Genomic DNA, 14,280 nt, shown 5'->3' with positions numbered 1-14,280 from the left:
AAGTTTTTAACAAATTCTTCTTTTTTTTTTTTTAGACCACGTATTTACGGCTGAATTACTCAAGATGTCCATCAGTGATAAAAATCATACATATTACTCAAGGGCAGGTAGGAGCATGCTTAGGACTCCCCACTCAGCATGAATCTCACTTAAAACCCAAACCAGAGAAGGTTGTTCACAAGCACTTTCACAAACAAAAAATATTCTACTCCTGCTTTCATCATCAACATGTTCATAGATGCCAGTTTATCCAACGTTTTGACCAAAATCAAGGGTATAAATGGGTTCGGTACGGATGTCGGATTATTAGCAAGTCCTGGATCACAAACTGCACTCCAACTCATCCCAAAGGCATTCCAACTCTCTAGAGAGAGCAGATCCACTGTTCCAAGGCCCAATGCTGGAGGGCTTCACACCCCCTCTAGAACATATTTGGTCGCATGGTCACCATAAGCTAATGTACAGGTGCTGAAGAGTTATTATATTATATCTTATAGTAGTGCCAGCAATAGATGCACCTTAAATAACTGAATTCACATCATTAGAGGAGGTTTCTGGCTACATTTAGAGCCAGGTTCCTAAACTGAGATTAGGCCTGAGCTTAGGCTAAAAAGAATTTCCCAGGAAACTGACCCACGGTGTATCTTTAACACTAGGTGCAACAATTCCACAACCATTCTTTTTGGCTTCAGGGACTAAATTACACTCTGCAGCTGTCCGTCAGGCTAAAGTCACGCTGAACTGCAGTCAACAGTATTTCAAAGGAGCAACATTTAGTGCTTGTTTGTTTGCCAGTCACCTATTTAACACTGATTTGGTGAAAATTAAAAATAAGAATGCCATCAGGCTCGATTAGCACAGTAGACTTCTATTCCAAATACAATACAGTTCTTGCACTGGAGCAGCAGAACATCATTACTCCACAGAAGTGTGAATGACTGGACTAATAATAAAAAACCTTCACGGTCATTTTTATAGGCTCTTTATTAACCATTAGGCAAACTTTTTACTGCGATCATAACTTTTGGTTATGACGTCATATGCTTTTCTGAGCATGTTGTTGATCTCATTAGCACTTGAATACTGACTGCATGTTTCACCACAGAGAGTGATTAGTGCAGTTTAACTGGATACAGTGCAGAATATAAACTCTTTACTGCGATACAAAATATTAATACACAGTGTGCACTGTGAAATCAAAGAATCGTCATAATAGCCATGTTGTCCAGTCCTACAACTAAACAATACCTTACTCAATGTCCTCAATATTCGACCAGCGGGACAAAACAGCTAATGTCCCAAAAAATCCTAATGCAATATTTATTCCCATCAGAATACTTAATTAACGGTCGCATCTTATCTACAGTATAAGTTCAAATATATATGACTAATAAAATAATAAATAAATAAATAAAATAATATATATATATATATTTATTTATTTATTTTATTATTATATAATATATAAAATTTTCATAATATATATTTTTTCCATTCCAATCAAAGTCTCCACATTGTATACTTCCCAAAGATGGCTGGGAAAAGGGCAAACCACTCAGTAAAGTCAAACTAATGCAGGGGGTGTTAAATCTCACAAAGATCACAGCGCACCTTTATAAGAGAGGAAGGAGGGGAAAAGCCCATCTGTTCTGTCAGCATTGCCAGTGCTTTTCAAAAGCAAACCGTACAAACAGCCACACTCCTCTTCTTAACTACTGAAATTAACCAAGCAAATTACATAAGCGAGAGGCTCTTAGTGACATTTCTAGTGGGAGCATCTCTGAACTTAATAGAAGGTAATGGTAATATAATCCACATACAGAACAAGACAGGGGGGAAAACACAGCAGAAAGGGAAGCTGAAGAAATATGGGTCAATAAGTGACTGGATGAAGTGACTGGAACTTTGGAAGCAGCCAGTGGAAGGTCAGACATGGCAATCTTTAAAGCAAGAATCTGAGCAGCTACGTCCCGGGGGGGATGCACTGGGCTACATGCACGCCTCTGTGGCTGCACAGATGTTGTGCTTTTGCCCTTGCACACACACACACACACACACACACACACACACACACACACACACACACACACACTCAAGTATGACTCATTTGCAAAAGGGGCAAACACACTTGGTGTACATTATATAAAATCAAACTTTTACATATTTCATGGGAATGTACGAACGGGCGCAGATGAGTGGCCCTCTCAGGAGTAGCCTACTTGGGCCGCCTTCACTCTGAATTATATCTGTTACAATTCCGCCCCCTTAATATATTCTGGAGGGGCCTTATAAGTAGGTTTGAGAAGAGATGCATCCGCAAACTCTGATGATGAGATACAACCAGTGAATGATTCATCTTGTACTTTACGGTTCACCCATAGTACTACTCATACTGCTTTTCTAAATCATTCACAAAAGCCTGTTTTCCAAGCTATTGGCATTTCCATTTAGGATGTGCCCATCGAGTCCAGTGGTGCAGGCGTATCTGAATGGATCAGGTATCAGCTGAATGAAGTCCAGTCCCGTTTCAATCCATTGTTGAGTTTTTTTTATTATTATTATTTCTGGTTGATGCACCAGTGCCATATAGCTGTCCTACATTGATATTACCCACAAGCTGCAGCGCTCACACAAGTCTGAGGTGAAACCATGTGGAAATTCTTACAGTGGAAAATGAAAACTTGTACTAAAACTGACAGGGTCAGTGTTTCCTCCGAACATGGCAGTTCTATAAAGTTAGCAAAAATGGTCCTTTGTCTGACAACAGTGGAACATACAGTAGAGTTATTAAAATCCTATGCAAGAGGTTTTCCGAAGTAGAGAAGAACTTTTTTCTAATTGTCATGGTCCAATATAGAACCCTAAAATAAACCCTGGGTTAAAACCAGTCACTCATTTGATCAATATTCAGTATTAAACATGTTTTTAAAAGGTTGTTTTGAGAAGGCTAAGCCTTAAAATCTGAACACGTCAGTCTAAAATGTCATAATTTGCATATATCGGTTGGTGTAGCGCAACAGATAACATCACTACCTGCCAGTGAGCCATTACACCATGTGGGAAACTGGAGTTCGAGTCCTGGTCTGGGTGCCATGCTACACCAATAAGAGTCCTTGGGCAAGACTCCTAACACTCTGTAATATGAGTAACCTTGTAAGTCGCTCTGGATGAGAGCTTCAGCTAAATGCCATAAATGTAAATTAAAATATAAATTTTAAAGGCAGTCTACACTCTAGATCAAAAGGGTTCTGGAACCCCCTAAAGAACCAACCCCCTTTTTCAAGGGTGGTGGCATTTCTTATCTAAATTGCGTGGCGACATTACACAAGAGGGGCCAAAAAAAATTGATCCAGAAATTCCTTTTTTTTTTCTTAAAAAAAATTAATTAAATAAAACATTTAAACAGCAACGATGTAGCTGTGCCCACTTCAACCATTCAATCACAGAAAGCGAAGGAATTCAAGTCACAATTCTTCTGAACATCTATTCCTAGCCCTAGTTACTAAAATAAATGACCAGCACTGAGGACAAAACGGTACTCCAGAACAATGGCATGCTGCAAACAGCTAAAGGTTGGGATGAGGTGTAAGACTGCCCTAGCTCTGATCAGTAATTGGGTTGATGGTACAGCAGTATCATTATAAAAAAAAGCAGTATGAAAAAGTCATGCTACACACCCAGCATTCCTGGATTTCTTTCTTCCCAGTGAATGACACTGCTGTACCATCAACCCAAATACTGATCAGAGCTAGGGCAGTCTTACACCTCATCCCGACCTATAGGCGTTTACAGAGCACACACACAAACCCTGCTAATTCATGCTCTCACTGCCCAGCTCGTATAACCTATACTGCACAGTTCCCCTAGTAATGCCTCACAACTTCAAACCTGCAATAAGAGAGGCCAGCATTTCCCAAACACTGCACAGGCACAGCCACTGATGCTCGATATGCTACACCTGTGATTCCCAGTACACCGCACAGTCTTACAGCTGTTGCACTGTGGAAGGATAGTAAATGGCATTTATAAAGAGAGAAAAAAAAATAATAATTATATATAAATATATACACCTTTGTACACATGCAGCAACTCTCCCTTACCTTAGTGGTGACGATGCATAAGCAGTCCATACTTCAGCACCACGGCTGCACTCACCGTCTCCTGCGACTCATTTCAGCCCTATGCTCCAGCACCAGTACCGGCGCGCGTGTGTGTGTGTGTGTGCGCGCGCGCGTGCACATGCAGCGCGTTCCCAACTTCTCCTCGACTGCTTCAGCAAGAGACGCGTCGACAAGGCGATGCGCGCGCTCAGCGAGGCACCGATGGATATTTCGAGTCAGTTTGGCGAACCGACTCTACACGTTCGATTCAGTGATTCGCAGGTCAACCCTTCGCGCCCGGTAGAGCAGCATACAAGCCATAAAAACACCTAGCTAACACAGAGAGCAACATACAGTCTACAGAGAGCAATAAATACTCGAATTGAAGAGGTAGACTCCGAAACATGGTATTTTTTTATGTTTTACAGCGCTACGTTGTTAAAGATTGTGATTCGAAACCTAAATTTGCAACAAAAACACCGACTTTTTTGAAACGGTATGTCCGGGATATTAAAAAAAAAAAAGAATCGGTTTGAAAGAATCGACTCGCTCACAGGTCTGTACATCGCTGCTGCAGCAAAGTGTAAAAATAATAATAAAAATAAATGTAAAAAATTAAACCCCTTGTTGTAAGAATTTTAAAAAAAGTTACAACCCAGTTCACCTTAAATTAAAACAAACGGAAATTAAAAAAATGTGAGTAACAAATACAAGCACTGAGAAATGAGTCAGACAATCTAGCTATCAAAAACGTATTTTAAGAGTCAAGACTCAAGAAAGCACAACCTCTGGTGGATAAGTAGGTGAATATAACAGTCCTGGAAAGTTTCCCTTTGGATTCCTGGACATGAACACAAAGCACGCCTCGAAAATCTCGATCTCAGGGAGAATGGTCGTCTAATCACGCTACACGCGCACTGTACCTCCAAACTCTGCTTGGTACAGCGCAGGCGCTGGTGGGTCGAAGTGGGAATCAGACACCAGTGTCAGAGGGGGGTGATGGTAGCATTTGGGTGCTGCCTGCTACACTTCACTTCACTTTCAGATAGTGGAAGTATAAAGCTACACTTCGATTTAGGCTCGTAACGATTTGCTAGAGCTCTCCTGGTCAACTGTAAGTGTTTTTCTTGTGAAATAAACGCCTGTAGGAGCAACACCAACTACACCACGAAATTGAGAGTGCAATGCAGTGCAGTTAGGGCTGCACATAACCATCTGGTTTTTTTTTTTCGATAGTCGATAATCTAAATTGATTTTTACTAAATTGATTACTCTAATGTAAGTGTGTTAAGATTTAAAATTATTTCTCCAAAATAATGCAAAAATGATCCTGTAATATTGTTAGTGTTAACAGCTTTACAGTCAAACTAAATCTCCACAAGAGATTAGATAATTCAAGTAAAAGAAAAAAAGTGCAACATATTTAACAATCTAACAAAATAAAACAATAAAAAGGCAAGTCATTTCCACTAAAATAAAATTATTTAAAAAATATATTATTTTAAATATTTTGAGTAATGCTTTTTTTGTTTACTAAAACTAATACATTCTTAAATAATACTCTCAATAAGTGCGGTTTCAGCTACAGTTACCTTTCTCCTAACAAAACACACACAGTACATAACACTTCAGGTGTCCGTGTGAGTGTGTGTATGTATGTATGTATGTATATATAATACGCATGGCCATCCTAGATTTAATGTATTAAACGCACGTGATCTATAAATGGTTAAAAAGACTAAAAGACTGGACTTTTAGGGGCACACATGACATGTAGCCTACACACCTCACCAACAAGAAATCAGACTTGTGGACTACATAAATTGGCAGAGAGCGATTTGAGAAGCAGCTACGTGTGTTTTGCAGCTCCCACAGTATCGAGAAAAGTCTTCGGTATCTTCACTGGACGATTAAGAAACGATTAGCAACGAGACTTCCTGTGTGAAATACTCCCACACTTTAGCATGATTTTTTGTAGCTGCAGTTTGCGTTCCAGATAAAGCCATGCTTTCAGTAGGCGCGGCCATTTTTGCGTCCAGCCTTAACTGCCGTGCACTAAATCCCCCGCGTGCCAAACTTCCACCGGACAAGAACTTTGTGAGATGGGTTTCTGTGGCTAAGCCCACCAAGTGCATTGGCATGTATCGGTCAGAGTGGTGGAAATCATGCTGCTGCTGGACTCTGGAACAGCAGAAAGGCGTTCTTGCAGAAGTGACCTGCACACAGTTTGGACCTCAACTCCACTTAACTCTGGGATGGGTTGAGGCTTCAAACCCTCAAACACTCAAAGCAGCTCACATTAGCTCACATTAGGTGTAATGATAAAGGTGTCCACATTGCTTGTTCAAATTTTCAACCTTGGCGTTCTATTAGATATTCATGCACCACTTTCATAGACTTCTCCCAGCCCTAGTTGGAATTACAACTCTGTTCCAGCGCACAATTGAGAAGCATAACTGGATTAAATTGAATTGATTTAAGCTTATTTAAGACTCAGAAAAAAAGAAAACACAGACAAGGAGGCTGCACAATGCCAGGAGAAACACTCACACAGTGTACGATGAACATTAAGCATTTAATTACCAAAACCACAACTAAATTTGCACTCGTTTCACTCAAAATCACCTTGAGCATTTTAGGAACATGCCTGAACAAATGACCCATTTGTATGCATCCCCCCATGTGAATTCTTTATGGGTTTATACATAGACGTGCCAGAGCACTGCAGTGCTGTTTACGTGTTTTAAATAGCCTTAGAAACTCCCTCTCCCGAGCAGACGCCTAAAGCGCTGTGACTGAACATCCTGCATCCTTGTCCTCACGTCTTATATTTCAGAACGTAACTGTTCTGATCAGACAAGATAGATTCACTGCTTGTATTTTAACCCGCCCGACCAAAGTCGCCCTCATAGTCGTGTTTGTAGAGCAGATTTCTTGCCGATTCGAACACCATGAGACAATAAACATGTTCGAGCCTTTCAATAATGAATGCAGCATCACATCTTCTATAAATACAACAATTAGACGGCACTGGAGAGAAACTCGAGTAGCCAAGAAATCAAGCTCACACCCTGCTGTCACATGCTTTTTTGAATAGAGTGGAATGCGTGGGAGGGGTTTCCAACAGCACTGATGTACTGTGCCAAGGAGACTGAGAGTCATCCAGCACTCAGGATTTCCACTGTCGGAGAGGGACACTTATGCGCACCTTTGAGACGGAGCAGAACGGGAGCTCTCCGCCCACCGAGAATGGTAGACTGCTTTCTGGGCCATCCGACCCCCCCACCCCAACCCCCCGCATGAGTAATATTTCACAAGGAAGGAGTGAAGAAGGCTGCTGGAGTGCCATTTTACAAAAGAACAGAAAGGGACCACTTGAAATTTACTGCTACACTTGTGTTTCCTGCTCACCATTAGTTAGCCCACCTGTACTGCCTCAGTTCAAGCAGGTAAAAAGGAGGAAAACTTCTCCAAGCATGATGGTTGCATCTGTACAGCGTATAATGGCTTTACAACATCTCACCAAGTTGCTCTCGAACAGACAGACCTTAATTTAGCACTGCTTGCTGTGTCCTTGCCGCATCATAGTCTCCTGTTTTTTTTTTTTTTTAGGCATGCTGCAATTTGCAATGAGCAGACAATAAGCTGAATCACACACTCCAGCAGTCTCAACAACCCGAAACTCCTTGCTCTTCCTTCCTATTTGCACAAAACGCAATGAACCGGCTTGCTTTGAGAGATGCTGCATCAACATTAATGGGAATAAATAAATAAATGAATAAAAGAAATTTTTAAATTGTAACTTCTGAGTTCTCAGTTTAGCTGTTCTCTTATTGGTTACCAGTCATTTACACATGACATCAATACTGTTTTTCATCTTAGAGAATCAACATTCCTTCCACAGTACAGGATGCAGCATTTTTAAGATTTGTAAATCAAAACTGAGATGGCCATGACTGCACTGTAAGCAGATCGGAAGGGTATAGACTGTATTATACACACCCAACACCACACGATAATCTGAGAAGACAATGGTCCAAGATCCAGGTATAATTAGGAGTTAGGAGGGGAGACTTGACCTCAAAATCAGCCCAATCATCCAGTAGCTTAGGCCAAACATTAGATTGATAACTGCAACCGATGTGAGTATTGTCCATGAGGGATGTACTGTAATCAGCCTCCTCGTCCATTGGACAAGCCTCACTCTGGGCACAAGTTCTCTCATATCCTGAGGAATCCTGCTTTGCCAAACAGACCCCAAACTGTGGAGAGTGAGGGGGAAAAAAGACGTTCTTGAATCTCAAACTTACCTCAATAGTAGAGGCAAGGCTGCTCGGCTGCGTTTCTGCTGCTGCGCTGGTGCTGGGAATGCTGGTTATATCCCACTGGTTCACAGGAGGAGAAGGAAGTGAAGGCTGTGCTGGTGCAGTAGGCTCTGTACAGTCATCCTGTTTATCTTGTAAGGACACTTCATAAAACTCCTGGATGTCTGAATAAATAAATTAAGACCAAAAGACAATGCATTGAAAAGATGAAAAACTACTAAAGAAAAACACAGACCCCTATTTGCATTCATTAATTTCAGATTTTATGTGCATATTTATTTTTGCAACACCCAAAATAATATCTTAATAGTAGACCTATGTTGGTCCACTCCCTCCATATAGATGGGGTAAAGGATGGCTGACATTCCGTGCAGTTGCAGATGGGCTACAGTAATTACAACCCACTACGTGCATCTGTATGGTAGGTTTACTGTATAAAATAATCAGTGACTGCAGCTGTAATTTATGGATATCCAATAAACTACCATACAAGTCAATAATACAATATAAAACATGAATATTAGCACAGTGTTTTTTTTTCTGAAACAGACAGACCTAATACAAAACAGAAAGTTATTATCTGAGATCATAAAAAAATGGAAAACAATGGAGACTAACTGTTCACCTCTCTGGCTGGACAAAATGACCTGAATAAACAGTCTTTCATGAGTGTCTCTGTTGTAAAGTGGTAAGTGAAAGAATGTTCAACACAAAGCCTCAGATCACCTCAGACCAAAGCTTCTGAAGTCAGAGAACACGCAGCCTCCGAAGGCTCTTAGAAAAACAGATGGAAGGAGTGATCTCACAAAAGAGAATTGTGGAATAGAGGTCTGCACAAGACGGGTTTGCCCACGGTTCTCACATGATCTGCAAAACTGGACGGTGCATATTAAAAATCAAGAGGAGGGTTTTCTTTCATTTTCAAGCATCATTTACATCTGGCTGGCACTGGATGAATAAGCAATAAGCTGAAAAGTTACAAAGAAATTAAATAAAACCATAAAACAGCCAGTGGTTCTCAATTCTGGTCCTGGACAACAACTGCTGTGCACATTTTAGCTAAAGTATAGCTATGCTAAATTAGTATTACCCAAACTATTAAAACCATTGCGTACCGACACTGGTTTCTGTACGGATGTAAACAGATCAGCCCTAACATTAGCACCTGATACTCAGCAGGTCTCTTTGTGCAATCAACAGCTCTGGCCTTTTAAGGCATGTACTCCACAAGACCCGATCTGAAGATCTGAAGGCTTCCAGTGGTATCTGGCACCCAGGCGTTATCAGCAGAGCATTTAATTAGGCTGTTATAGTCTGGTCTGCTGGGGTTGTTAGCTACACTCTGACACTGTTCACATTCTCTGTCCTGAATTAATTTTAATTAGAACTAATTCCATCACTTTACCCTCTCAGAGTTAATGACTGCCCACTTGTCGGCCAGACTGACCGCTGGGATCCCGTTAGGCGCATCAGACCAGCTGCCCACCCTCCTGCTACTGCTACCTGCCTATCGACTATGAAGGATCATCATAATGCTACTAATTACCCTCATTGCTTTCATTATTAGTTAAATAATATTATGCTTAGATCAGCACACATGAGCAGAAGAACAGGATGATGGTATAGGTTTCTATATTTATAAGTAGTTTTAGACCAGAGGAAGATGGGCCCCCCCCCCCCTTGTGAGTAGCAGCAACACATTAGACCACTGAGCCACTCTGAGCCCCCCTGAACAATTCTTAATATGGCTGGGACTCAAAAACGTCCCGTTACAAACCTTCACTGCATTAGTCTACTCTGTCGCAATACACTACACTGACGTAAGTCTATAAAATGTTGAATAAAACTGAATTAGCATGAAAAAATATATTTGTACATGGTTACAAAAGCAGTAAAGATAATAAAATGCAGATATTTCTCCAATATACCTCCAAACCATGCTGCTTCTCTAAAATGCAAACATCACATTAAAATATCAGTCAAATCAAAACTTCAGAACATTATTTTTTTTATCAATTATCAATAACAATATGATTAAACTATTCATTGGGGATCCATTTTATGACACACTTTAACCTCTTGGCTTCACACACAGAAATAATGGGTACGTGGAGAAGGCTCTTTAGCTCTAAAGAAGTTGAAGGTAGGCCAAATCAGAACACTTTCATGAGAGCAGTCTGGAAGCATAACGAATGCACTTCTAAGGTCAAGGCCTGTCAGCCGAGATCACTACGACAAATAGAAAGGCACAGATGAGGTCAGAGACGAGCACAATGAGGAAAAGCTGCTAATATGTACGCAGGTGCAACAGTTTTACAGTTTACACTGCAGAGATAAATAAAGGAGGAGCTTGGAAAATTGGAAATCATTCACTGTCTTTATTTGCCTAGGTAGGTCCAAACACATTATCTTGCTTGGTTTAATCATAATAAGCAGCTCTATCCACAGGGGTCCACCTTATAAACAGGTAAGGCAAAGGCATTTAAGTGAAAGTAGTGGACTAAACGTGATATGTTGTTTAAACTACCACAATCTCTTGGATTACTTGGAATCTCTACCAAAAGCATAAATACATCTTTACATAAAATCACTTGTGGCCAAATAAAGGAAAGCATTCAACTTTTATTCAACAAAATTTATAAATAATATTAAATTAAATTTATTTTATAAAGAATACAGATTGTGAGCCCTATTAAAAAACCTGTCTGCTCTTGAAAAGCCTTAGATGTGCTACACATTCTACAAGATATTGATTTTCTGGTCCATATTGACATGAACTCCTGCAGGCCTTTAATGCTACACTTTAATGCTACAAATAGCTCTGTCTACAACATCCCAAAGGTGTTGTACAGAGTTTAGATCTGGTGACTGGGAAGGTCACTGAAGAACACTAAACTCTGTGTCATGTTTATGAAGCCAGTTTGAGGCAACCTTTGCTTTCTAACATGACGCATTATCATGCTGGAAGTAGCCGTTAGAAGATGGGTACATTTTGGTCATGAAGGCACATGATCAGCAGCAGTACTCAAATAGGCTGTGGCATTCAAGCGATGATTGATTGGTGGTAACACATCCAAAGTGCGCCCACCACCTCCACCAGCCTGGCAGATTGGGTATATGGATTGATGCTGTTGGTGCCAAATTGTGAAAGTACCATCAGTGAGAATCAGCAGAAATCAAGATTCAGAACACCAGGCTACGTTTCTCCAGTCTTCAACGGTCCAGTTTTGGTGAGGCTGTGCCCACTGCAGCCTCAGCTTTCTGTTTTTGGCTGACAGATGCAGAACCCAGCATGGTCTTCTGCTGTTGTAGCCCATCCAGCTTACGGTTGGAAATGTAGTGAATTTGCTTCTCCACTTACTACAATTGTGAGATTGCAGAGTGCTTTCCTAAATTACTGTAGCTTTTCTGACAGCTCCAAGTACACCGCTGACCTCTCTCCTTAACAAGGCCTTCCTGTCCACAGAACTGCCGCTCACTGGATGTGTCTTCATTATGTTATGCACTGAACTGCTGTCAAACAATTGCACGAATAAGCAGGTGTTAACAGTGCAATCAAACTAAATTACCACAGACCAAAAACATTTGCCCAATTCAACCATGCAACATCTAATAGTTTCCTTATTTTGTGCAAGTCATCTTAAGCCAATGAAATCGTGCTGAATCCTGCTGCTTTTAGCTAAGTTACACTCTAAACTGCATGTTCTTTCTACAGTTTACCTGATATGCCTCTACAAGCACCTGTGGCTCTTTCATTCTGTCCTTAAAATCCCTACACAGCTCAGCTTACTTCCACACAGTGTGCAGCGTCCTTTCTGCCACACAGAGGCTGTGTCTGAAACTGAAGGCAGCTGCCTCGATGCCTGGCTGCCCATAAATCAGTGCCACAGAAAGCAGCATTGTGATGAAGGTCCCTGTAACTATATTGTGTGTGAAACATTTAGAGGGAATCCACATATGGGCAACATACTCAGCTGACCATAAGCTGGCCTTCATCAAACAGCAAATAATGGACGGTCACCAAGAGGCCAGCAACAGTGGGAAAATTAGCCTGACTATAAACTGACATGTTAAGATGCCAATGACTACACAAGCCTTGGCTCACAGCTAGTGAGGAACTAGCTGTCCCCCACCCAGTGTACCAGTGTATTGTTCTTTTTAGAACAGCACACTGATTAAGGAAGTACTCTGATCCGTGGGTCTCGGTGCTGGCCACACTTCACAACCTTCTCTTTCATGCCAGCAAATCTCTCTGACATTTAAATAGGCCACTTTGCTCCTTCTCTGCAGGAGTTCTGGGTTCATCTAATTTACTTAATGAGTGAAAATGAACACGAACAGCTGCCCAACTTATCTCCAAAAAATAACTACTGTTAGTTATATAAAAGCTCAAGGTGATTAGCATGTGCATTTTCTGCTTAAGTTCACATACAAGGAAAAAGAAATATTTATCCACTGGGTTTGGCAGTGTTTACCCTCACACCTCAGCCTCAGGACATCATGACATCATGCTGATAAAAACCAATAGGATCTCAGGATTACAACTGAGCAAAATAAATTGACACATTTCAAACATCTGAAATATTTAAATCAAACACAGACTGTTCTGTTTACTTTCAGAAAAACAGTCAGAAGTTAGGTTAACTAAAAAAAGCCTTATACTAACATTTTTAAGGCAAGATAAAAAAAAAAAGACTAGACTCTTAAATCACAAGTTGGTAATATATTATAATACCTTTTAACACACACAGATACATGTTGAAGAATCATTGAGAGGGATTTCCCCACTATTTGCATCTCCTAACACATCTTTTTTTATTTAATAAGTCAATATTGTTGTTTGTTAATGTCTACCATCTGGTTGAGCTGCCCGTTTAAAGCACCTCTTTAGGGGCAGTAAGAATATTACATTAGTACAACAGTTTTAATGTTTTTACAAAACATTAAAACATTAGGTTCAAAGATTTCCATGTAGATTTCCTTGATTTCCTTGATTTTACATAAAAAAAAAAAAATACATACAAATCTTATAACAAAAACCATCCTGAGACTAAACAAATGAGAAGAGCTGCAGGAAAACAAGCTAACAATCCTGAATATTTCTCTATAATATCTGTATATTTCTGCAGCTTATTCCAAAGTTACAGTGATGTGAGAAGTTACAAATAATTTTAAATGCATTTACATAAAATAATAATGCTATCAATATTAAACAAACACTGATCTGATCAACCGCTTTTTAGGATATAAAAAAAATACTGTAGGAATGTGAAAGGCTGTGATGGAAACAGATCTTGAGTATCTATGGGGTTCAGTGGTGAAAGGAAAAGCTGGAGAGCAATTTCAGTTCAGAGAGCTACAAGAACGGCCCTACTGACAGCTGATAAGTGTTTGTATTCGTTGGTTTGCCCTATGCTAGCTGAATGCTACTTACCCTTAACATGCGCTTTAAAAAGGCTCATGGAGCATCCTGTTGAAGTGTTAATCTATCCCTCTGTGTTTGCATATGTACCGTGAAGTTGATTACATCCATCTTAAAAGTCTTATTTGGGACTTTCACTGTACTATAACACAACTAGTAGCTGGTCTGGTTCGCTGGCTTTTTCACTGTGAAATACAGTGTTTAGATGTAATAAAGCCCATGTCAGCCCAAAGGCTGCTGATGAAAAGACTGACACCAATTAAAAAAAAAAATTAAAGTATGACCATAACCAAGCTCGGTGGTGCCTCAGAACATTAGAAACAGTTCTGTAACATATCAACAGGCTTAATATTATATACCTGTGGTACAGTAATTACAGTAACATTATATTTACATAAATAATTAAGAAACAAGGTCTGTAGAGTCAATTTGT

At 40.1% G+C, this 14,280-nt stretch overlaps 2 protein-coding genes across 15 annotated transcripts in view; one reads left to right on the top strand and one right to left on the bottom strand.

The window, feature by feature from the left end:
* tmem131 (transmembrane protein 131) overlaps positions 1 to 14,280 on the top strand; it is a 389,736-nt gene that overhangs the window by 34,460 nt on the left and 340,996 nt on the right. The gene's annotated exons all lie outside the window — the stretch shown is intronic.
* The window catches only part of dlg1a (discs large MAGUK scaffold protein 1a), a 143,515-nt gene that overhangs the window by 126,538 nt on the left and 2,697 nt on the right, over positions 1 to 14,280 (bottom strand). For 13 of the 14 annotated variants that reach the window (XM_072684197.1, XM_072684164.1, XM_072684172.1 and 10 more), the window contains exon 3: positions 8,411 to 8,589. In XM_072684197.1, coding sequence (XP_072540298.1) covers positions 8,411 to 8,589 — 179 coding nt within the window. Of the gene's footprint in view, positions 1 to 4,100; positions 4,158 to 8,410; positions 8,590 to 14,280 lie in introns of those variants that run through there. The other variant, XM_072684187.1, reaches the window with a different exon arrangement.

This window comes from Salminus brasiliensis, chromosome 7 (assembly GCF_030463535.1).
Source record: "Salminus brasiliensis chromosome 7, fSalBra1.hap2, whole genome shotgun sequence".
Lineage (NCBI taxonomy): Eukaryota > Metazoa > Chordata > Actinopteri > Characiformes > Bryconidae > Salminus > Salminus brasiliensis.
The sequence above is the reverse complement of the archived record's forward strand: the minus strand, read 5'-3'. Positions and strand labels throughout refer to the sequence as shown.